Raw genomic sequence first — 25,911 nt, 5'->3', positions numbered from 1 at the left:
ATTGGTTATATAAAAGTAACATTATTAATAACAAATCTCACGATTCCATATTTATTTATATATATACAATTTATATTTTATTGCCTACAACCTCAATTAATATTAGTTCTTATCGATTTTTCAAGAATTCAACAATGAAAGTTTTAAAATGAAGAGTTACGTGACATATATTTTCTGATCCATTCAATACCCATTTGATTTGTTGAAAATAGGTTTTGTTACAATTGTACCCGATCCTAAAGTTCAGATATACCCATCATGAATTTGTACCGGTATGATTCTAAGGAGAGGTACGTACCGTAACGGAACCGGCATTCAGATAAGGAACAAGTTCCATGCTTTCTGGTACGGGTATTTTAACGTTCCACTCTGTGTACCCAAAGCTGTCGTCCCCGAAGCACTCTCGGGTACGAACGGAACGGTATAGCAGAAGCGTTACTGTTCGCCTTACCAAGAGTTTCTGGTATTTTCCTTGGAACGGTCCACAGCACTTGGGCCGGTACGCGGTACCCGGTACGGAAATAACGCGGAACGGTGACAAATACCAATGAATTGCGTTACGTTACAGGTCCCTGATTTCAACTGCATTGCACATTAGTGTTGCCATCTTGAATGGAATACTGTTGCCATATTCAGAAACTGCAGAATTTAAGCTTTACAACAATATATAACACGATAGGGTTCCATAAACATGAAAAATCAATGCATGTGTCACAAAATCATGGAATGACCCTGTACAGCTTTATGTTGCTGTCCAAACTATTCTGTGCATAATATGCACCACAGTTTTTGGGGGCAAAAATTTTGGAAAAAAGTGCCCATTATAACTACCTAACTCTCTAGCCTTCTTAAACCTTGAAGGTTTATGGCTGCAGTAACACAGGCCTTCCATCTGTCCCTATCCTGAGCAAGACCTATCCTTTCCTACTGGTCTCTTACCATCAGGTTTCCCAACAATAATCATGTAAACTCATCTTTCCTCTTTCATTCGTGCCACATGGCCTGCTCTTTCATTTGTGCCACATAGCCTGCCCACCTTGTCTTCTTGATTTATTTTTCTATGGCACTCCGGTCCATATTAGGGATTGCCAAATGGATCTGGATCCGTTTGGATCTGAATCCGGATCCGAAAATCCCAGATCCAGATTCCAGATGTGGAATTGGAATCGAAAATCTCGGATCCGGATCCAAAAATTCAATCCCATTATAATATTGCCACACCTTAAAAGGTATTATGATATTCGATTACAAAGAAATTTTTCATTAGTTAGTCCTTCAAGATTTTATTCAAGTGTTGTTCCTAAAATAATTTGCTACTCATCGGCTAACACACTCATGCACAAAAATAATCTAACTTGTTTAACATAAAATGTCAGAGGTGATTTTGTAAATGCCATTGAAATGAATATGTATTCATTCGAATGTATTGGAAATGGAAACACACATAAATGTGATACATTATATTCCAGGATGAAACCTTTAACACATTTAACAAGATATAAATGTTATACAAAAATTATACAATTGTTCTACAGTTACAGTTTTAAAAATTAAAATAAAACATTATAATATATGCAGTGTTATATAATTACAAAGTGTAAAACTAACAAGGGAGGTTATCTAAATGTCCCCCTCCGATTTCCATGAAACTTCGCAGGTGTATTGAGGAGACTAAAGAAATACATGTTTTTTGTTTCGGCTACAAAACTGTTCTAGAGGGCAACCCCCCTCAAATGTCAAGATGAGGACAAATTTAAGTGGGCATTTGTCCCCTGTGTCACCCTCCGATTTCCATGAAACTTGGCAGGTGTATAAAGGGACCCAGTGGAAGAAATACGTGATTTTTTTGTTTCGGCTAAAAAACTGTTTTAGGGGCAACCCCCCCTCAAATGTAAAAATGAGGACAAATTTAAGTGGGCATTTGAGCCCCGTTTTTTCCCTTTCGATTTCTATGAAATTTGGCAGGTACATAGAGGCGCCATGTGCCCCCTGTTTCTTCCTATGCCATATTTTCGTGGTTTCGGGGTCAGATCCCCACTTCAATTTCTCCTCATCTTAACATTTGAGGTGGGGGGGGGGGGTTGCCCCTAAAAACATTTTTTAGCTGAAACACAAAATCACGTATTTCTTCCTTTGGGCCCCTCCATATACCTGCCAAATTTCATGGAAATCGGAGTGGGACACAGGGGTCAGATCCCCGCGTCAATTTGTCTTAATCTTGACATTTGAGGGGGGTTTTGCCCCCTAAAACTGTTTTTTTAGCTGAAACACAAAAACACATATTTTTTCCCATTGGGCCCCTCTATACACTACCATGTTTCATGGAAATCGGAGGGGGAGACTTAGACCTCCCTTGTAAGTGTATTAATTACAAATCACGCACTTTCCAAAGAAGTGCTCATGTGGGATGGCAAAACGGATCCGGATCCGAAAAATCCAGATCCGTTTGGAACCGGATTCGAAAGTTCCAGATCCATATCCGGATCCGAAAATTCCAGATCCGCGGATCCGGATCCAAAAAATTTTAGGATCCGGAACTAACTGGATCCAGATTTCGGATCTGCCAGGATCCAGATCTGGCCATCCCTAGTCCATATTCGGTCCATGGCCTCCTCAATCTTCCTCTTCCATCCCGTCCTATCCAAGGCTGCTCTCTTTCAGTTCCTAGTTCTCAGTAGTTGTACTGCATCTGCTCCAACCCCTTCTTCCCATCTGTTTCTGGGTCTCCCCACTGATCTTCTCTCTCCAAAACTTCCTTACATCATCATCATCTTGGGAATTCGGATTTCATCCATCCTGATTACATGTCCTGCCCACTCTAACCTCTTAGCTCTTATATAAGTTGAGATGAGGGTATCTTTGTAAAGTTCCAATAATTCCTGATTGTTTCTTAATCTCCAAATCTTGCACTTTTATTGGCCCAAATATTTTCCTCAATATTTTCCATTCAAACAAGTCCACCATTTCAGCTGCGCTTTGATTAAAGGTCCACGTTTCACTCCTGAATATCATTATGCTGCGAATTAGGGTTTTATACAAAGTAATTTTGGCTCTATGGTTTACTCCATGATATTTAATCAATGGTAGTAATGAGAAGTATGCTTTACTGGCTCTTTGTATTCTATTTCTTACTTCCATTATCTCATCATTTTTGTCTAAATAAGGGAAACTTGATACCACTTCCAATTCATGTTCTCCAATCTTTATATGATTTTCATTTGACTTTTATTCGTTTGGACTAATATTTTTGTTTTATTTGTGTTAATTTGTAATTTAATTTCCTTCCCTTTCTTGTCTAGTATTTTCACCACTTCTTTAATTGATCTTATTGATCTTTCTATGCATCGACTTATATTCTAATGTTCTTCTGGTATTTATCATTAGTTTTATATTCTAATGTTCTTCTGGTATTTATCATTAGTTTTCTTATCACATATTCCAGAGATACAAGTGGCAAGGCATCTCCTTGTTTGAGACCTTGTTTAACTGGAAAGCTCTCTCCCATATTTGCTTGTGTCTTCACACATGCTTTGGTGTTCTGCATCGTCATTTCTACCAATTGAATTAATTTTGCAAGTATTCTGAATGTTCTCAATATGTTTCCAATTTTAGTTCCATCAATGGAGTCATGTGCTTACTTAAAATCGACAAAGACTTGTGTTATTTCTATGTTCCATTCCCAACACTTCTAAAGTATCTGTCCGACTGTATGTATTTGATTTGTTGTAGACCTGCCTTTTCTGAAGCCAGCTTGGTACTCTGCTAATGCTTCTTCTGATGTTGTAATCTTTCTCTAAGTATGCTTGTCAATATCTTGTATGCTACACACAGCAAGGATGTTCCCTCTGTAATTTTCACACATTTGTTTAACCCCTTTCTTGAATATAGGGCAAATTATACTCTCTTTCCAGTCATCTGGCATATGGTCTAAGCTCCAGATTTTGCATAGGAGTAAGTGTAGGGATTCTAATAACTTCTTCCCTCCATATTTCCATATTTCTGCTGGTATCCTGTCTTTCCCTGGTGCTTTGTTGTTTTTTAGATTCCGAATAGCTTTTTGAATTTCTGAGAGTGTGGGTGGCTCTTCTGGTTCTTCTTCTATCCTTGGTCTTATTTTTCGGTCCTCATTTTGTAGGTCTGTGCTGTTCAGTAACTGTTCAAAATATTCAGTCCATCTATTTACTATTTGTTTTTCATTCCCCAGTAATTTTCCATCTTTATCACAGATGTTTGTTCTTGGTTTAAATCCTTCCCTTATATTCTTTATTTCCTTGTACGTTATATGTGTATTTCTTTGTTTAAAGTCTTGATTAATTTTATTTATTTTCTCTGTTATATGTTTTCCTTTCTTCCTAAGACACATATTATACACATTTTTTCCTAGCTCCTCCAGTTTTTGTTCCCTTGCTCTTGTTGGTCTAACTAGATATGACTGATATACGATATCTCTTTCTTGGATGGCCCTTTTACACTCTTCATCAAACTATTCCTTCCCTTTGTTGTACTGCATTGGTCCTTACACCATCTTTGCTGTTTCCTCTATATTTGATTTCATCTTCTCCATATTTCTTCCTCTTCTGCTTCTTCTGTTGCTTGCATGGTGATTTTGTTATTCGTCCTCTGAGGACTATTTTGACTAGGTAATGGTCTGTTCCGCAACTGGCCCCTTTGTATGATCATACATTTAGAATGATTGTTGCCCTCCTTCGATCTATCAGAACATGGTCTATTTGGTTGTTGGTTCTTCCATCAGGCGATCTCCATTTATATTTATGTATATGTTTTCTGGGGAACATTGTGGTTGATATTATCATATCTTTACTAATAATTGCCAGGTCAATGAGTGTATGACCATTATCGTTGGAATTTCCATGTAAGCTGTGCCTTCCAATTGTTTCTTTACACATTTCATCTTTGCCTATTTGTGCGTTCAGGTCCCCCATTATTATCTTCGCATCACTGGATGGTACACTGTCTATTGTCTTTTCTAGTTTATCATAGAAGTAGTCTTTTATTAGTTGCTCTTTTCCTTAGGTAGGTGCATAGACATTTATGATGGTTACATCAAAGAATTTAGTTCTTATTCTTATTTTACATATTCTCTCATCTATAGGAAGCTGCGGTAGCTCAATCATCTGACTACCATGCAAGAGACCCAGGTTCGATCCCCGAATGGGGAGAAACAGGATTTTTCCCACCTGTTCAAGCTGCTCCGGCACCCACCCAGCGTCGAACAAAGTGGGTACCTGGAGGAAACTCTGGGGGGTAAATGCGGTCAGAGGCATGGTTCTTATCGCATCACCCCCACCTTCAGCTGTGATCAAGCAAGTGTGGTGCCCTAAATCCACACCCCCTATATGCCTTCATGGTATGATGCAAAGCACAGGGGAGTGCTTTACTTTATAGATTTAAAATCAATTATGTTCTCTTTCATTCTTCTCTCTACTATGAAGGCCACCCCTGCTTCTTTATTTCCTTTCTTTTTGGCAATACTGTATATAACATGTATCTTTGTTTCTCATATGTTATTATCTGTCTATCTTGTTTCTTGTAGGGCAGCGATCTGTATGTTATATTTAATCAGTTGGGCCATGACTATTTTCAGGCCCCATGGTTTGAGCCGTGTTCTCATGTTCCATGTACCCATCTCTATGTCCATATCCTTTTGCCTCGATCATCATAGTATGTCCATCCTTCCGAGGCTCTGATTGAGGTTTCATAACTGTTGGATTTTTCTAGGGCTGAGGTGTTGGCAGAGCACCAAACCCCCAACCTTGGACACCAGGATTTTCTTTCAGAGTTTACTCCCTTAGCCTTTGAAGTTATCCTTCTCCACAAGGCAGTGGTTTCCTTCTTCTCCCAAGAGGATGGGTTGCCTTTTCCGCCATCTCTGCCATTCCGAAGGTCTCCTTGTCTGTCACACATGCTGTTGAGGTCTTCACCGTATCCCTGGTAAGCGGCCCTTACAAGGTGCTACCATCCGGAGCCAGATGGACCAAGGTTTTTTAAATAGGTATTACTCTTCTTGGTTCCCCCGCTTCTTCAACCATTGAGATGACAACCCATCTTCTTTAGCCTTTGGAGCCGTTGACTGGTAGGTTTTTTCTTAGTCTGGCTCTTCACCCACCATGGGAGACCCTGCCAGTAGCTATGCTACCTCCGGTATAGGCTAGGGGATCATCAGAGCACGCAAAGCCCACCACCAAATACAAGGTCCTGCAACCACTAGGTGGGGAAGTCTTCTTGATTTAATGATTCTAACAATATCTGGACATGAATACAAATTATGAAGTTGTAAATTATGTAGCCTTCTCCACTCACCTGTCTCCTCATCCCTTTTAGGTCCAAATATTTTTCTAAGGATTCTATTTTCAAATACTCTTAATTTATGTTCCTCTTTCAATCTAATGGACCAAGCTTGACATCCATATAAACACTACAGGCAAAATTACTGTTTTGTATATAAAATTTCATTTTCTTTCTTCTTCGCCACAGTTGTTCGGAGGGATGATGAAAATATTTCACTTTCTTCAAAAGCGTGGTCTTTCCCCCCCAAAACAAAACTAACCTCACAGTTTCCCCTTCTTTGGTTGTGTTTGTACATCACTGGAGATTTGAAAGGTTAAACATATAAATGTAGAACATATATGTTACAACATGGTGTAAGAAATTAAGCATAAAGTTACATGAGTGTTATAACAGAGTACCAGGTGTATAAGCTTAAATCTGCTGTTTGCTCATAGATGGCGTTAGTGAGCATATGAAGCTACCATGGGCATGCCATACCTGGTGTTTATATGAGTTGGAATCTGCCAACACAAATCAGTGCACATCGTCAGCACGTCCAGACAACAACAGACAGTGTTCCTGTGGTAAGCATGTCTAGTTTGGTGCCAGAAAAAGAGCATATACGGGAAGCTCTGCTTTTCTGCTTCCATTTGAAGAAATCGGCTGCCGAATCGCATCGAATGCTTGTGGAGGCCTATGGTGACAGTGCTGTATCGGAAACAACGTGCAGGGATTGGATTTGTCGGTTCAAAGATGGCAATTTTGACCTGAGCGACAAGAAGCGTTAAAATCGGCCCAGGAAGGTTGAGGACCATCAATTGCAGGCTCTTTTGGACGAGGACGATACCCAAATGCAAAAGATGCTTGCGGAGCAATTGGGTGTTACTCAAGCAGCCATTTTCATGCGTCTACGTGCCATGGGAAAGGTTCAAAAGATCGGAAAATGGGTGACGCATGAATTGACCGATCGGCAGCTGGAGAGATGCCACAACACATGCGAAATCTTGCTTGCCAGACAAAAAGAAAGTCTTTCCTGCATCGTATTGTGACTGGCGATGAAAAGTGGATATATTTCGAGAATCCTAAACGCAAGAAATCGTGGGTTGATCCCGGCCAACCATCAACATCTTCCTCGAGACCAAATCGCTTCGGCCGGAAGACGATGCTGTGTGTTTGGTGGGATCAACAGGGTATCGTCTACTTTGAGCTGTTGAAACCTGGTGAAACTGTCACTGCCCACCACTACCACCAACAACTGATCAAATTGCACCGTGCTCTGCGTGACAAAAGGCCAGATTATCAACAAAGACATGACAAGCTGATTTTCCTCCACGACAACGCCCCATCGCACACGTCAAGACTGGTCCAAAACTACTTGGAGACACGCAACTGGGAGGTGCTACCCCATCCTGCCTATTCACCAGACCTGGCCCCTTCCGGCTGCCATCTGTTTTCGTCAATGAGCCACGCCCTTACTGAGCAGCACTTCGATTCGTATGCAGATGTCCGAAAATGGCTTGATGAGTGGTTTGCCTCGAAAGAGAAGGACTTTTTTTTGGTGTGGTATCCACAAATTACCCAAGAGGTGGGCAAAATGTGTAGCTCGCGAGGGCAAGTACTTTGAATAAATTTCTTTTTGCTTTCTATGAACAAACTATGTGTTTTTCTGACTACAAAACAGCAGATTTAAGCTTATACACCTGGTAATAAAACTATTAATTATAACAATATGTTGAAAAGTTGAGATTGCTTTATTTTACTTCGCTTTTTGTGCCACTTTTGCCTAACTCACGAAGATGGGGATTGGTGATGAAATTGATGAATGGACACTCACAAACATCCTTGCCCAGGCTGGGATTCGAACCTGGGACCCCTGGCATCGTAGCGTGATTGAAAAGTTGTGAAAAATGTGGTTTTACATAGGTATAGTTCCTGTCAATTTGAGCCATCAATCTCACAACCTCTACTAAATACATCTCTGTGTAGACTTATATGTAGGAAATTAATGTAACCACTATACATAGCTAAATGCAAAGAAGACAACTTTATAATTAAAAAGTTCATACAATAATCAATACCTGCTAACTCAACAATACCAAAATGAATGTGCTAAATCTTAGTTTCAGATAAAATAATTTTAATATTGAATGTCCTGGGGCAAAAAACAGGTTTTACATTTACATAAATGATGTCTACCGTAAAAAGTGTACCTACTAATGACTGCTTATTAGGTCATAGAAGTTAGCATAGGAATCTTATCAATAAAATGCAGTCAGAAACTGCACTTAGAAGAAAAAGTCAAAATTTGCACATTTGCAGTTTGGGCATTGGCAACAATATGTTATTGTAATTTATTCAAGTGCACAGGATTTAAAAATATGGTAAAGAAATGTTAATACACACCTTAGGTTCTTATTGCACATTATGTTCATGAATTGTTCTTTGGCTAGCATTACATATTCTTGTGCACATCTCCAATTCTTCTGCTGAATTAAGTTCATCAATTCCGCCTCTTTCTGGTGAGCTTCCTCAAACCTGCAAAGGTCAAAAACATTTTATTGATATCTGTAATTGTATTTGCACATATTTTTGTTTTAAAAAAAGTTTAGTTCAAAACAACTTTCTGAGCGAATGGTGGCAATGGCCACTGAAATCAGTAGAACAAAGTTAAATAGTTTCACAGATAAATTAAGTACTTTATTCCAGTACATTCGTTTACTGTCATAGTTTTCATTTCCTGAAACATGTGAACAAAGATGATGATGGCTGGAAATTAATGAATGGAAACTTTATTTGGCTTGTTACTAAAAAGAATGCATATTTTGCAAAACTGTAATTTAAAGCATTAAAGCAATTTTAAGTTTCTTTAAGAAAGGAAGAGAAACTTTTATATTGATATATTTATTTCTCTCTCTCATTTAAATAGGAGAAATAACATTTGACATGAAATATTGTTTGGATTTTCTACTTCTATATTTTGTCAATTTTCTACAACTTGATAGACAATACAAAAGAAGAAGAGGTGAGGGAAGTGGAATTATCAAAATATGTTACCCGTGTATCAGTCAACTTAAGGTGAAAAGTGAAACTTTCGCACCAGGTATGTGTTTATTTCAATATCGTCAGAATGGGCACTGGTACTAAAAAAAAGCAAACAGTATGAGAAAGTATGAATTTCTCTCCATGTTACAAGTGGAAGTGGTTTTCTAAGTTGATTATTAAGGTAGATACAATATGTGAAAAATATGATGAATAGTTATTTATAGGCTTTCACATATTCCTTATGGACAAACAAATTCAACTTCAAGTTATGACTAATCAAATGGAAGCTTTGACTTTTCCTAACAGAAACAAAATCTTCAACCTATCCTGTTCCCGCTGACATGTTTTTCTACACCATCAGAAGTTTGATATTCCCAAGAGAACAAGTAAAATAATACTCCCATAAGAGTAATGCCACCTTCTCTCCACACACCTCTCTTTCCCCAGCTTGCCACGGGGAAAGGTCGGTGGGGAAGGAGCAGGGTCCTCACGTTATAACGATAAAACGTGATTTTATCGTTATTACTATTAGTATTAGACTTAGCTTTGCTTTTTAACTACAGTTCGGTTGAGATAAACTGATTTCAACTATTATTATAGATTTCAATGTTTGAAGGAAAGAATAACCAATTACCTTTACGTTCTTTTATTACAGAAAAAAAACTAAGAAAAAACTTCACAAAAAAAATTAATTAAAGGTTCACACTGATTCGCTGGTGGTTCTTGGTTTACATGAGTAAACCCAATACAAGAGTTGACACCAGTACTTTAGATTATCTTGGTAAAAGAAATATAAGAAAATGTCACTCTCACATATATTTATAAAAAAGAACAAATTTAACCTTTTTACTCACAATTACATGGTTGGCCTTTAGAAAGAATTAGCGCTTTTCAAAATTTAGTGGGATTTTTTCATCAGAAGATCAAGCTTGCGGGGGTTAAAACACGAGAGCTCTCGACACTGGGGATCACTTCACTAAAATCCTCGTTGTTCCGTCTTCTTTTTCAGACGATCCTTGGTGTCTTGTCGCTGGAGAAAATCCTTCTCTGCAACCTCGGCGTCACTGACTGAAAATCTGCTAAACTGCTGCAGAGTGAGTTCACTTCCGCACCATCTCTTTTCCGGAGAACCTTAATGCCGATTTAAAGTTTCTTGTGCCTCTGCAAACAACGGCGGACTAGCGTGGTCTTCCGACTGAAGAGACTACTTTACCACTTCGCCAAGAAAATGTCACCGGAGGTATGCAAAACTCAACAGAAAGAGCACTGAATTGCGCGACCACCTTCCAGTCAAAATCTCCGCGCCAACTGCTGTAACTTCTCCGCGCCAACTGCTGTAACTTCTCCGCGCCAACTCCTCGAGCGCTTCCTTCCCTTTGTGTACCGGACTCAGTCTATTATTTCAAAAAGGGGTGTTTTGATTCCTTTTGCTTCTTTCTTCCCGGAACGTTCTGTAAACAATCTGTTACAGATGCCCCCTCCCCGAAGAGACATTAGATGGACTGATCAAGGAGAGCTAATGTCTTTCCAAGTCTTTTAATCTCCTTAAATATTTGACCAGACCTCGTACATACATTTTTTTTTAAAGAAAAAAAAATAATTCAGGTTACAATTTCAAAATATCGTATAACATGGTAAACACATATAGATTTTCCTTCAATTTCACATATTAATTCTGTTCAATCATTTCTTACAATCACATAGTAAGAATAATCTCAAGAAAATATACACAATTACAATTTGTAAACATTGAAGCATAATAAACATATTACTCAATTTCTTTTCATTACATATATACCTTCATACATTACATAAAATCAACTTCGAATCTTTACTACGTAATTTATCAATATACTACAAGTAACTTCAATCATTTACATATTGTCTTGCAGGTTTTCAAATTATTTCAACTGACTTACATACATTTCTCTCTTACAATTACTACAATTCCATAATTTTAAATTTTCCACATGTTGTGATTCAAGTACCTCTCCAGAGCAACAATCAAGTAAATCAAAACTTCCAGCATTAACTTGCTTTTTATACAAATAAGGACCCTTATAAAGTAAACAATATTTTGCTATAACTTTATTAATTAAAGAACTCTGATTTCTAGCCTTCAGGAACACTAGGTCCCCTTCTTGAATTTCCCTTCTACCTTTCTCTTCATTTGCTTTCTTCTTCATATCCTTTTCCCTAATTGTTCTGGTCCTTGCTTCCACCATTATCAGCCGTTTCTTCCATTCTTCTGGAATCTCTTCTAATTTTAAAGCAACTTTCAGTGGGTTATCTATTTGTTCATTAAGGTGAATTGTGACTGGCGCTTCCCCTAAAGTGTCATTGATAGAATAATTTAGTAAATTTACAACTTTCGCCACCTGTTTAGGCCAATCTTCGTGAGCTGCATTGCAAAGAAGTCGCATTAATCTATTAATTTCTTGATGGATTCTCTCCACGAGATTAGTCTGTGGATGGTAGCTATTACAGTAATAAACCTCTACTCCAAAACTGTTCACTTTCTCCTTAATTTTTTTTACTAATAAAACAAGGTCCTCGATCACAGATGATTCTCTTAGGTATCCCTAGGTGCACAAAATAGTTATTTACAAGTTTTTCCAGCACCCTCTCAGTTGTTGCAGCAGTCATAGCATATGCTACTAAATATCTTGAAAAACCATCCAACACCGTTAGAAGAAAATTTTCTCTCCGGGAACCTCTAGGTAAAGGTCCTTGCAAATCCACGAACACTTGTTCTCTCATTCTCTCTATGCGATGTTGCCTCAAATTAGACTTCGGAGGGTGCTTGTCAGCTTTACTCCTGGCACAAATCTCACAGTCATTAATCCAGTCTTTGATATCTTGCCTCATTCTCCTCCAACTAAACGTCTTCAAAATTCGATCAAACATTTTCTTCAATCCAAAACGTCCTGATTGATCGTGATAAACGAATAACACATTACCAATCAAATTTCGAGGCAAACATATTTTCCACACTTGTTCAAAGTGAAAATCTCTAATCATCAACATTCCAGACTCAAGTTGATAATATTTTAGTAGCGGACCTTTTCTCTTAACATTTTCTACATTTTCGTCAGTTTCTAAAGCATCAATTATTTTCCTCATTTCTTCATCTTTTCTTTGTGCTATTACTAAATCTTCTATTTTCAGATTTAAATCTGATAAAGAAATATTTCCAACTACATTAACAAACAATTTCTCCTTTTTAACTTCAGGCTGAAAACGGGACAATAGGTCAGCTAGATGATTTTCCGAGCCCTTTATGTATTCAATTCGAAAATTAAATTTACTCAATTCCAGCGACCATTTGCATAGCCGAGGATTCCAATGTTTGGCGGCGGTCAGCCACTGAAGTGCTTTGTGATCACTCAAAACAACAAATTCCATGCCCGCGACATATACTTCAAACTTTTTAATGCAGAATAGTATAGTATAGCTAGGCACTCTAATTCTGTAATCGTATACTTTCTCTCAGCCTGATTTAGTTTCCTACTAGCATAGTGTATAATTCTCCGTTCACCATTTTCAAGCTGGAACAAATATCCACCTATGGCCATAGTAGAAGCATCACAGCTGATGTAAAACGTCTGGGGAAAATCTGGATGGTACAAAAGCGTTTCCTGCGCTATAAGAGTTTTCATTTCATCGAAGCTAGATTGCTCCTTTTCTCTCCAAGTCCATTATTTATTTTTCTGTAAAAGTTCCGAAAGTGGAGCTATTACTTCCGAATAATTAGGTACGAACCTTTTGACCCAAACGAAGCTTCCTAATATCCTCTGTACTTCCTTTCTGCTACGGGGGATCGGTAACTCCACTATACTCCTGACTTTATCGGGGTTAACTTTTATTCCTTCTGCAGAGATGATATGTCCCAAAAACATAACTTCAGATTTTCCAAACTCTGTTTTCTTCAATTTCACTGTCATTCCAGCAACCCTTATGCGTTTTAAAATCTAACACACATGATTTACATGATCATCAAAGTCTGAATCAAAAATTAAAATATCATCAACATACACAATACAAAAATCAGATACATTGCCCAAAACATGATTCATTGCATTAGTAAACGCCGATACTCCAGTCGAAATTCCAAAAGGCAGCTTCTTAAATTTATACATTTTACCATCAAAAATGAAGGCTGTACAGTCTCTACTTTCTTCTGTTAACGGTATTTGGAAATACCCTGCACATAAATCAAGCGATGTAAAATACCTCTTGCCGTGAAAGCTCGCCAATATTTCTTCTAAACTTTTCACTCTATTATGCTCCAGTCTGATTTTAGCGTTAGTAGTACAAAAATCCACAACTATCCTTTTCTCGTCAGAACGTGGCTTGGGTACCACTAACAAAGGGTTGAGGTAAGCAGAATGTCCCAACTCAACAATATCATCTTCTTGCCACTGACCTATTTGTTTTCTAACTTCCTCTCTCAAAGCAAACGGAACAGGGTAATTCTTTCCCACAGCTGGTTCATTATCAATCAGTTTAATATTATAAGTGAATTTATTGCAAGTCCCAGACCGATCCGAAAATACATCTAACAAAAGAGCAGTTCTATTCAACATTTCTTCTTTTTGCGCCACCGTCAGAGCAGTAGACATTTCCATACGAGCTCTTAGGTCTTTGATATTCGCGTCTCTAACGTCGCCAGTTTCTAAACCTGCTACGGTCACCAAATCGGACATAGTTCTCCCTTTCTCTTCATAATCACATCTTGGCAAAAATCCGACAACTACTTTTCCACCATTAGTTTGAAATAACATTTCTTTCTCTTGAAAATTAAGAGTAGCTTCAACGGTAAATAAAAAATCGCTACCCAGAATGGCAGACACATTCAAATCTCTAACAACAATAAATTCCATGAGCAAACTAGCATTTGCCAGAACAGTTGGTATTACTGTTTTCCCATCACTCTTGTTTTGTTTTTTCCACTATAATCTATTAACATAATATTATCTACCTTTTTTAGAGAAGGCCTAGTCACGTCAGAAGTAATATTTTTCCATGTATTAGCAGAAATTAGCGATACCTGAGAGCCGGAATCCAGTAAACAGTTTACAGCTTTACCATTCATTTCCACTTCTATGCAAATAGAATGTTTAATTAATTTTCTCTTTTCCACACTGTTCAAAATTTCATTATTACATTTCAAGTTTTCAACTTCCAGATTTTCATACTCCCTTACATCTACTTCACAAATATATACAGGTTGCAATTCTAAAAGAGTCAAAAATTCTTTCATAGCCATTTCATTCTAGAGAACTAAGTCTTCACGTCTGCCTTCTCTCTTTAGTAGGTAACGTTCATATTTGCTTAAATCTATCTCTCCATTCTCCATATAAAACATCTTTTCTAGATCCACAACCTTCACATGATCACACTCTTGATTTTTTATTACTCTATTAAAATACAACAATTTTTTCCAATGACCATATTCCGAAATATGAGCCACAGCCGGAATAGGTGGAACAGTACACAAAATAATCTCATTACTTCTTTCTTTCAAATACGACACATAATACATTTCCTCAAAATGCTCCTTTTCAGTGAATCTCATGACATCATTGGTCCCTACAAGAACGAGAACGTTTTCCCATTTACTACTTGCACCTTCCTTTCTTTCTTTTTCTTCCAAAGCATGAACAAGCTCAGAGACTCTACTTCCACTAACACAGAATTCTTCCCAGTTTAATTCAGGAAATTGCCTTCTACAATATGACGCTAATCTTTTTAACAAACTATCTCCTAACAGCACATAACTCTTGAGACTAGCCACAGAATTCTGTAAGTCTGCATTTATTTCAACATCAGTATGTTTTTTATCAGCATCAAAAACATTTTTACGGTTCACCTTCGACCCTGTTTTTGATTCTCGTGCCTTACTCGCACTTTCATTTTTCTTCTCTGCATACTGACTTCTGTTGCTTATTCGTTCAAGAGTACTAATTATTTCATCCTTTTGTGTCTTCAGATAAATATCGCTGTTTATTTCACATTTTGAAAAATTTCCCAAATCTTTTTCCTCCGAGTTTAACTGTTCAAGTTCGTCTTCTATTCGTTCTTCATCCTTTCTTGCAGGTTCAATAATATCTTTGAAATTCATTTTAATATTTACATCTTGGTTTTCGGTACGCCCACTCTTTAGTGGCGGAACGGTAACTCGTTTTTTGGATCCTCCTGGTTATGTACTTCGGCGGCGACGATCTCATCTTCGCTTCTAGTCCTCCTAGGAGGCAGACTAGAACTTTCATAATTTTCACTCTGCCAGATTTTTCTCTCAAAACGAGGTGAATAGTTGCTTCTTCTTCGCTCATCCCACGAAGATACATCAGATCTTTCATTTCTCTTCAAATTTTGGTTTCCTCCTCTTCCAAACTGCAAATTCCGACGATAGAATCATGAATCGTTCCTCCCTTCATCATGATTCTCGAAACTTTCCCTCGATGTCTGTCTATAGTTATCCTTTCTCGGTGATGTAGGAGTAACACCGACATTACCAACATTATATCGTCCCTCCTCTCTACCTCCAACGTTTCTCTCATTTTTCTGGCCTCTAGAAGAATCTCGATTCTTCTGTTCCATCCACAATAATTCATGACTCCTTATCAGATCAGCAACTGAAGACAAGGTTTTACTTTTAACGGTTAACAACATTTCACGAAGCCTAAAAGGGAGTAAGTTTGCTATTAGGCTGACACAATTTTCTTCCGATAAGGCAGGTTCGAGCAGCTTCAGTTGCCTCGCCTTGTCCCAATAGAACTCTTCTACACTTCTTCCCTGACCTGGCACAAATTTCTGTGTTAGAACTTGAGCTAAACGGGCAGACTTAACATTTTCTGACTCAAAAGCATCCAAAAATTCCTTCTTAAATACTTCATAGTTCATAAACTTTTGCTTATTTTCTATATACCACATTTCAGCAGTCTTTACCAACACAAAAGGTATCACATTCAGGTACTGATGCTTGCTCAGGGCCATCAGATTCAAGCTGTCTTCCACATGCTGAAGAAATTCAGTGGGTAACATTTCGTCTGTCTCTCCTGTAAACTTGGTTAACTTCGACACTTCACTGTACTTAATCCCTACTTCCTGCCTGCTGAGAATAGTCGCACCATCTCTCTTTACTTCCTCTCCATCATCAGTCTTTACTTCATTCTGAACAAAATCTTCAAACGGCTTAAGGTCACAACACTTTCTAGAATCCTTAGTTTCCTTGAATCTGACAAAATCATGCTCTAATACGTCGACCCTATTTTTTATAACCTGTATTTAAACATCAGTTTCCTTGAACTTCCTTTTATTAACACTCCGTTCCTGAACCACACCAACTCCCAAACTTTCAACGTTCCCTTGAATGATATTTAAATCATATTTCAACTTTTCCATTCCTGTCTGACATGATACTTCATCTCCATAACGTCCTCCATTTTTTCTATCCTCGTGACTTGCACCTCCAAAACATTTAGTCTTTCCTTCATCTTGTCATTTATTTTTTGCATGGAAGCATTTATTATTTCCTTGAGTTCCAATTTATTCTGTTCCTGTTTCTGCTCCAATTTTCTGTATAAGTCTTCCTGCACGAGCCTATCTTTGTCCTATTTCTGTCTCCGTTCTAACCTATCTTGTTCCATTTTTTCGTATAATCTCTCCCATTTCAATCTATCTTGTTCCTTATTTTCTTCCCATTTTAGGCATAAGTTCTCCTGCGCTAGCCTACTCTGTTCCATAAATGACAAAATTCAATTCAAGACATCATTTTCCTTTCCCCGAACAACGTCAACTTGACAACCAAATTTGTCGGTTTCTTTCGAAACACCCTGTTCTTTTTCCGTTATTTTTACTACAACGGCAGGTTCTTTCTCAACTCGATTCTTGCATCGTTCACATAAAAAGTCTTTACCAATGTCAGTTTCGTGTTCTTTATACTCTTCCTCACTCATTCCTATACAGTCTTTATGCAGCCATTGTTTGCAACCCAAACATTCTATCGCTCCATCTACTTTCAACAGTCTTCCACAACAATCCAATATTTCCACCACCACACTTCGGGTGCGAAGTCCTTTTCAGATGGAGTCTTTCCTTTTGTGCGAACCATGTTGCCGACACACGCTGACCAAAGTTACAACACAACGATAAATGTTTACATAACGACGCAACACAATGCCTGTTACCCCTTTCATTTTTTTTTTCTTTAACCAAGACAATCTAAGGCAACTCCCGGGAGTTTCGGGCACCATATAACGATAAAACGTGATTTTATCGTTATTACTATTAGTATTAGACTTAGCTTTGCTTTTTAACTACAGTTCGGTTGAGATAAACTGATTTCAACTATTATTATAGATTTCAATGTTTGAAGGAAAGAATAACCAATTACCTTTACGTTCTTTTATTACAGAAAAAAAACTAAGAAAAAACTTCACAAAAAAAATTAATTAAAGGTTCACACTGATTCGCTGGTGGTTCTTGGTTTACATGAGTAAACCCAATACAAGAGTTGACACCAGTACTTTAGATTATCTTGGTAAAAGAAATATAAGAAAATGTCACTCTCACATATATTTATAAAAAAGAACAAATTTAACCTTTTTACTCACAATTACATGGTTGGCCTTTAGAAAGAATTAGCGCTTTTCAAAATTTAGTGGGATTTTTTCATCAGAAGATCAAGCTTGCGGGGGTTAAAACACGAGAGCTCTCGACACTGGGGATCACTTCACTAAAATCCTCGTTGTTCCGTCTTCTTTTTCAGACGATCCTTGGTGTCTTGTCGCTGGAGAAAATCCTTCTCTGCAACCTCGGCGTCACTGACTGAAAATCTGCTAAACTGCTGCAGAGTGAGTTCACTTCCGCACCATCTCTTTTCCGGAGAACCTTAATGCCGATTTAAAGTTTCTTGTGCCTCTGCAAACAACGGCGGACTAGCGTGGTCTTCCGACTGAAGAGACTACTTTACCACTTCGCCAAGAAAATGTCACCGGAGGTATGCAAAACTCAACAGAAAGAGCACTGAATTGCGCGACCAACCACCTTCCAGTCAAAATCTCCGCGCCAACTGCTGTAACTTCTCCCCGCCAACTCCTCGAGCACTTCCTTCCCTTTGTGTACCGGACTCAGTCTATTATTTCAAAAGGGGTGTTTCGATTGCTTTTGCTTCTTTCTTCCCGGAACGTTCTGTAAACAATCTGTTACAACGTCTGGCTGGACAACTGTTCCTCGTGCTCTTAAACTAAACTCCATGGTGCAACAGCCCTCTAAGGGCCAGAGCCTGCCAAGGGATTTTTCATTTGGCGATGCATTGCCACACCGTGGCAAATCCCATGTTTGCTGTTTTCTGGCTTTCAAGACTGGAGCCCACTACTTCTTCTTTTCAAGTAACTCCTCAATTGTCCTCATGATGTTGGATCTACACTGAAATTCTGGTGATTTTCACCAGGAGTCGACCCAGGACTGCTGGCACTAAAGGTGAGAGTGCTAACTATTTGGCTATGTGGGAGCCAACATGCAACTTAATTTGTATTTGTATTTTTGCTACTTTACTTCACTTTTCTGTCATTTTTGGCTAATCACGATAATGAAGATGAGTGAGTGTTAGATTAAATTAACGAATGGACACACAAAGAACACCCATGCCCTGGTGGGATTCAATCTTGCAAACATCAGTGTTGAGATCAAAAGCAGACAACTTAATGTGCTTAGTCACCGAACTGGAAACATCCATTTGGCGATTTTGTCATTACTCATCTGATGAAGACTGAAATATTATGGAAAAACTAAATATTTACCAAAATGTGTCAGACATTCATATTATTTATCACAATAACAAATAAGCAGTTGTAAAAATGTTTACAATATACTAGGAGCAAGTACTACTTGATGATGCAGATAAATACTCACATTAAAAAGTAGTCACGTGTCAAAAATATGGCTCTTGTCCTCACCCCTTCATGTTTGCAATAATTAATATCTTGCAGCTGAAGGAGAGTCACTTTGTACAGATCGTCATCCTGGCACAAGGGCAGTGAGAAAAGAAGCATAATACGCCTGAATTGAGTTCGAGGCTCTTCCTTCAGCTTTATACAGTCACCTAACATTGTTCCAGCCCTGACAGACAGAAGGAAAAGACATCAAAATTACAAGTGTTGTAAGTAAAAACAGAATTCACATAATGCAGACATCACTGGTAAGAATTAACAAACAAATACAAGGGCTGTTCAAAAACATACCGAACTTTTACAAAATTGAGAAAATGGTAGTATTCATCATCTATTTGGACCTGTCACATTCAGAGTACATATCCTCTACTGTGCACACAGCGCTCCCTGCATTTATTCCAGTTCTGGAATGCCTGATGGAACTCCAGTTTTTGAATGATCTGACAGTCCCGTAGCGAATTCTACTTGATCCTTTCTATTGTCTGGAATCTGTGACCTTTAAGTTTATTTCAACTTGGGGAAGAAGAAGTAGTCTGCTGGTGCCAAATCAGGGGAGTAGTCTGTTGTCGGATAACAGGTGACTGGTACCTTGCCAAAAACTCTCGAACGAGTGAGGAATTATAACACCATTAAGCCTTGTTTCCATTACTATGAAAAAATATAAATATGCTGACCAAGGCAGTAATTTATTTTATTAAAAACATAAACTAAACGTAACGTTTCAACCTTCTAGCAAGGTCTTCATCAGACTCTGTATCAAGTACAAAAGTAACAAGATACCAAAAACAGGGCATTATATACACAAAACATTACTCCCTCCAGACTAATAGAAAGTTGTTTTGGAACTTTCTCGCAGGTGGCTTTCACTATACTTTCACCTAAAAGGCGAAAAATATATACTTTCATATAGAATGTGGATTGGGCTTTATATATCACGCTCTTTTTCCTTCATTTTCTTCCTTCTCCTCTCCTCTTTCTCTCTTGTCCTTTCCACTCTTTCTAACACTTTCTTCCATTCTTTGTTTAACTTCAGTCCCCCATTCCAGTTCATTGTGTCTTCTTCACCTTTCTTCTCTATTTCCTTGGCTTCCTTCCATTTTCTCACTAGCATTCTCTTCTCCCTTCCTATCTGCTTAGCCTCATCCCACTCTATGTCATGTCCTGTTTCTCTCGTGTGTTTAAATATCGCATTTATCTCTCTCTTAAGTCGTACATCATCCCTATGTTGTTTCAACCTATCTTTCAGTCTCTTTTTCGTTTCTCCTATGTACACACTCTGACATTCTTTACATTTTACTTCGTAGATAATCCCTTCCTCTTCCTCTTCTCTGTTTTCCTTTTTCTTGTTTGCATTCTTCGCTATTCCTAAGATGCTTCTCCCTCCCTTCCTGTAAGTTTTAATGCCCGCTTTCCTAAGCACTTTGCATATCTTTTCTATGGTCTCCCCCATACTCCTTATTCCAAACCACCTCTCTTTTTCTTTCTCTTCATCTTTTTCTTTCTCTTCCAATTCTCCCCTTCCTCTTTTCTTCCTTCTTCTGTTTATGTCCAGTCTATCCTGCTTTTCATAGCCATTCTTTTCCAGCTGTTTCCATAGGCTATTTATTTTGCCTTCTTTTTCACATTCCTTCGTGCATATTTTCGTTATTCTGTCCTCCATATTCTTTATGAAATTTCTTTTTGTCACCTCACTTACATCACTTCTTTTGTGGCAGAATATCCCTGCTGCACACTTCTTCTGATGCCAAGCGGTTTCAATTTCTTCTCCTCTCTTCCTTTTCATAAAGAATATGGAGGACAGAATAACGAAAATATGCACGAAGGAATGTGAAAAAGAAGGCAAAATAAATAGCCTATGGAAACAGCTGGAAAAGAATGGCTATGAAAAGCAGGATAGACTGGACATAAACAGAAGAAGGAAGAAAAGAGGAAGGGGAGAATTGGAAGAGAAAGAAAAAGATGAAGAGAAAGAAAAAGAGAGGTGGTTTGGAATAAGGAGTATGGGGGAGACCATAGAAAAGATATGCAAAGTGCTTAGGAAAGCGGGCATTAAAACTTACAGGAAGGGAGGGAGAAGCATCTTAGGAATAGCGAAGAATGCAAACAAGAAAAAGGAAAACAGAGAAGAGGAAGAGGAAGGGATTATCTACGAAGTAAAATGTAAAGAATGTCAGAGTGTGTACATAGGAGAAACGAAAAAGAGACTGAAAGATAGGTTGAAACAACATAGGGATGATGTACGACTTAAGAGAGAGATAAATGCGATATTTAAACACACGAGAGAAACAGGACATGACATAGAGTGGGATGAGGCTAAGCAGATAGGAAGGGAGAAGAGAATGCTAGTGAGAAAATGGAAGGAAGCCAAGGAAATAGAGAAGAAAGGTGAAGAAGACACAATGAACTGGAATGGGGGACTGAAGTTAAACAAAGAATGGAAGAAAGTGTTAGAAAGAGTGGAAAGGACAAGAGAGAAAGAGGAGAGGAGAAGGAAGAAAATGAAGGAAAAAGAGCGTGATATATAAAGCCCAATCCACATTCTATATGAAAGTATATATTTTTCGCCTTTTAGGTGAAAGTATAGTGAAAGCCACCTGCGAGAAAGTTCCAAAACAACTTTCTATTAGTCTGGAGGGAGTAATGTTTTGTGTATATAATGCCCTGTTTTTGGTATCTTGTTACTTTTGTACTTGATACAGAGTCTGATGAAGACCTTGCTAGAAGGTTGAAACGTTACGTTTAGTTTATGTTTTTAATAAAATAAATTACTGCCTTGGTCAGCATATTTATATTTTTTCAGAGTGAGGAATGAACTTCTGCTTTATTGTGATGAACCATCCAGGACTTATTCTGCCACATCTGTGGCCTATTGCACCACATCTTTTCTCGTAATTGTTGCATGATGTTAATGTAGAATGCTGCATTCACAGCGGAACCATGTGGCACAAACTCTGAATGGATCATCCCTTGTCAGTCGAAGAACATGATCAACATCACTTCAACATGTGATCTACTCATTCGTCATCCTCGATGGAGGTTCGACCCGATCTGAAACATCTGTACCATTCATATGTGTTCAACTGAAACATTCCTCGCCATAGGCTACATGTAACATGTCAAATGTCTCTTTGAAATTTTTCTGCAATTTCACACAGAATTTCATACATACTAGCTGCTCATCCAGTTTCTTCATGGTAGGGTAATTGAAAATCGCTGTGGGCACTCACTCAATACACCTGTACTCAATGTGATCTACTGCGTTACTGTGGTTAACAACAGCTTTGAAACTAGGCCAAGTTAATAACTAAGGACAATGCTAGGCACCACCTCTGTTGGTTCTCTTGAACAAATTTACATACAAACTTTACGAAGAGAGTTTGGTTTCTTTTTGAACAGGCCTTGAACAATTGGTTTTAATTGTGTGCATTTCTTGAGATGGAGATAAAAAATGATCTACCAAAATTACCTGTTTTTTATCACAGCCGTAAGAGGTTTCATCTCTCCATTTCCCATCAGCTGCTGCTGCTGTGTTCCGTGTTGAACAAGATTCTGCACCATCACCTTCTTTGTTCCTTCTGAGGGTATATGGAATTCATTGCACAACTGGCGCAGTTCCTTAACTTGCAATATATTCAATATGGTTGGCAAGTCCTCCCTCTCCAAATCTGTAAGGATAGAAAAAGCTCACAGGAACAATTCCAGTCCTATGTATGTGATAAAAAGTAAAAAATATAACTTACTTAAAATACATGTAAAACAAGTAATTAACAAATGGAAAATAAAATTTATATAAAAAACATAACATTTTTGTTACTTCCACCATTCATGGTGTTTCTGTTTCTTTGGGTTGAGAATATAGACAAGACAATCCAATGTGTATAAAAGTTGGTGCATTTAATTTCAATTGAGTTCAGTAGATGTCACTTGTGTTCATCTTTCACTTCATTATTTCTTTCTCTCTCTCTATTGCTAACATTGATGTCTTTGTCCTGTGGGTGATCGCACATCCAATAGTTCTGTTTGAATCCTGGATATGGCATTGGTCTCCCATTGTGATTGTCCTATTGGTCTTGATCATCATTCATCCTTTTCCTTTCCATTAACCTAAAGGGGAGCACCAGTGATGTGCCATAGACTATAAGTTTACGTCTACATGCATTTTATATGCATAATCTACACAAATATTACATTGGCCTATAGTTTACATAGTCTACTGTAGACAATGCAAACAACAGGGAAGAAAGAAATGAACGTGCTCTTTAAAAGAGAAAGATTTTTTTTTCTTCAAACATGTCGAAAATTTGAGCCTATAACAAACTTAAGACCATCCAACGCAATGAAAGTTATCGAATTTTCACTAATGAGGGAAAAAGGGACAAATTGAAGAAAAAAAATGACAATCATAGGTGAAAACTGACATTATATTTTACACTGACAAAGGGAACGGCTGCCTTGTTAGTGTACAGGAAGTGTTTGTGTCTTTAAAGCAGATTCTTCCACGCATATGTGAAATGGTGGAAAATAGAAGTAAAAGAAATCTTGTCATTCTACGGACATCATATTTGGAGGGGGGAGTGTCACGACAAGTTTATTGTGCAATTTAATTAAATACCGTGTTTACTCATGTATAATGCGCACCCAAAAACTGTGATGCATATTATGCACGGAATAATTTTTTCATGTTTACAGAACCCTATGATGTTATATATCGTTGTAAAGCTTGAATTCTGTAGTTTCTGAATATGAGAACAGAATTCCATTCAAGATGGCGACACTAATGTGCAATACAGTTGAAATAAGCTCATCACAAAATGAAGGAACATTCTGATTTTTGTGGTACTTTGGATGAAAGAAAAGATAAGGAGAAAGAAAATAATAATTAAAATGTATTACTGGCCAAATAATATGACATGTATGAAGTGTGTAAATGCCTTAATGAAAGAAATCTTGTTCTGCTAACAGGATGCCTCCTCCATGGCGCAGTGGTAGCGTCATTGCCTTGTAATCAAGGGGTCCCGGGTTCGATACCCGGTGGAGGCACAAGTGGTTCGGATCCCACTTTAAACTGTAGGTCCAGTCCCGATTAGCCTTACTGTGCACAAAGTGGACTTAAAACAGCAACTCAATCAATCAAATCAATCTGCTAACAGGGTTCCCACGCAAACTCCAAATCCATTTTCCCTGAGATTTCCCTGAGTTTTCCAGAATCCTCATATTTTTTCCAGAGTATTGAATGCACAGTAAAAGACTTCTATAATTTTACAATGGCCTCCTCCATTTCTCCTCATACCCATATCATCCTCACCTTATTTATTACTGTTGTTTTCTAATGCAAATAACAAAACTAGTTCAATAATAAAATAAAATTACACTTCTTTGCATGTAATTAAGAACAAAGATGACCAGTTTTCTAGAACTTTAAACAACTCTGAAACAATTTCTAACATATCTGATATAGAACATTGAAATATTTTCACACTTTTCATACATGTTTATAAATGGATACAATATCAATTTATCTGTAATGCGTACAATAATAGTTAAGACAAACAAATTATTGGAATTTTTAAAACATATAAAAATGAAGTGACAATTATTAGTACCGATTTAAAAAGGAATAATAAGTTACTGAGACTGAAATATAAAACAAGAAATGTACTTCATGTCTGAAACAGCAAATTAAGAAACTTTACTTCTCAGAAGCTTCAAGTTTTTTAATTGTTCTGCAATAGCCTTCGCTTCTTCTTGCATCTTATGTTGTTTGGCTTGTAAAGCACGGATCTCACTTGCTTTACATTTCATTTCTTTCCTTTCATCTTCTTTGTGATCACATTTCTTTCTCATCTTCTGCAATGCTTCTTCGTATCTAATACGTGCACCTTTAACACTCTGGATCATATCTTTGCTTACTTCTACATTTGAGACTCCTCTCACCACTTTCACTGCGTCATAAACTTGCCGAATAGCCACAACAGACTTCTTTCAAGTTTTCTATTAAAACCTGCTTATTTACAGAAAACCCACTTTCACATATGCATTGCCATGTGATAAAATCAAAACCAACTTAACAGTGCTCCAAAACAAGCCTAATCTAAGATGAAGAAGTGAGGAATGATAGTACGTAATGGTAAGTTAGTGACAGTTGCAAGTGCAAGTGTGATGGGGGGTTAAGTATACACCATTCGACTGGCCTTCACCTCATGATATCTGTTGAGAAAACTATTTCACTACATGATATTAATGTAGATCTGCTGGTCCTACCAGTAATTCCATTTTACACATGTGAGCTTTTGAGGCATGTAAAAATTCACATGTCACGTCATGACTATAATAATAGTTGAACATGATCAAAAACTTAAAATATGAACAAGTATTTATGAACAGTACATAATTCATATATGGCACTAGTAAGTAAATATTTAAAATTCTGTTCTAAACGCAGTAAATACACAATCAACAATATTGTACACATAAGATGGCAGAAAATAAATATTTCCCTAAACAGGACACTCCATTTTTTTACTATTTTGTAAAAAAAGAAGGAAGAAAAAACTTAAAACTACTCCCTAATAAGGGAAATCAGATGAACACTGGTTAACTTTGGACATCAGGTTATCTTTATTAC

The 25,911-nt window shown here is 37.6% G+C and overlaps 1 protein-coding gene across 3 annotated transcripts in view; it reads right to left on the bottom strand.

Moving 5' to 3' along the window:
• The window catches only part of LOC146002458 (uncharacterized), a 68,452-nt gene that overhangs the window by 27,296 nt on the left and 15,245 nt on the right, over positions 1-25,911 (bottom strand). For all 3 annotated transcript variants that reach the window (XM_083140331.1, XM_083140322.1, XM_083140312.1), the window contains exons 3-5: positions 22,753-22,951; positions 19,249-19,455; positions 8,692-8,823 (exon numbers count right to left, since the gene is read on the bottom strand). In XM_083140331.1, coding sequence (XP_082996457.1) covers positions 8,692-8,823; positions 19,249-19,455; positions 22,753-22,951 — 538 coding nt within the window. The remainder of the gene's footprint in view (positions 1-8,691; positions 8,824-19,248; positions 19,456-22,752; positions 22,952-25,911) is intronic.

The sequence above is a fragment of the Lepisma saccharinum genome, chromosome 1 (genome assembly GCF_977018435.1).
Source record: "Lepisma saccharinum chromosome 1, izLepSacc3.1, whole genome shotgun sequence".
Classification (NCBI taxonomy): domain Eukaryota; kingdom Metazoa; phylum Arthropoda; class Insecta; order Zygentoma; family Lepismatidae; genus Lepisma; species Lepisma saccharinum.
Note: the sequence above shows the minus strand (reverse complement) of the source record. Positions and strands in the feature narration are given on the sequence as shown.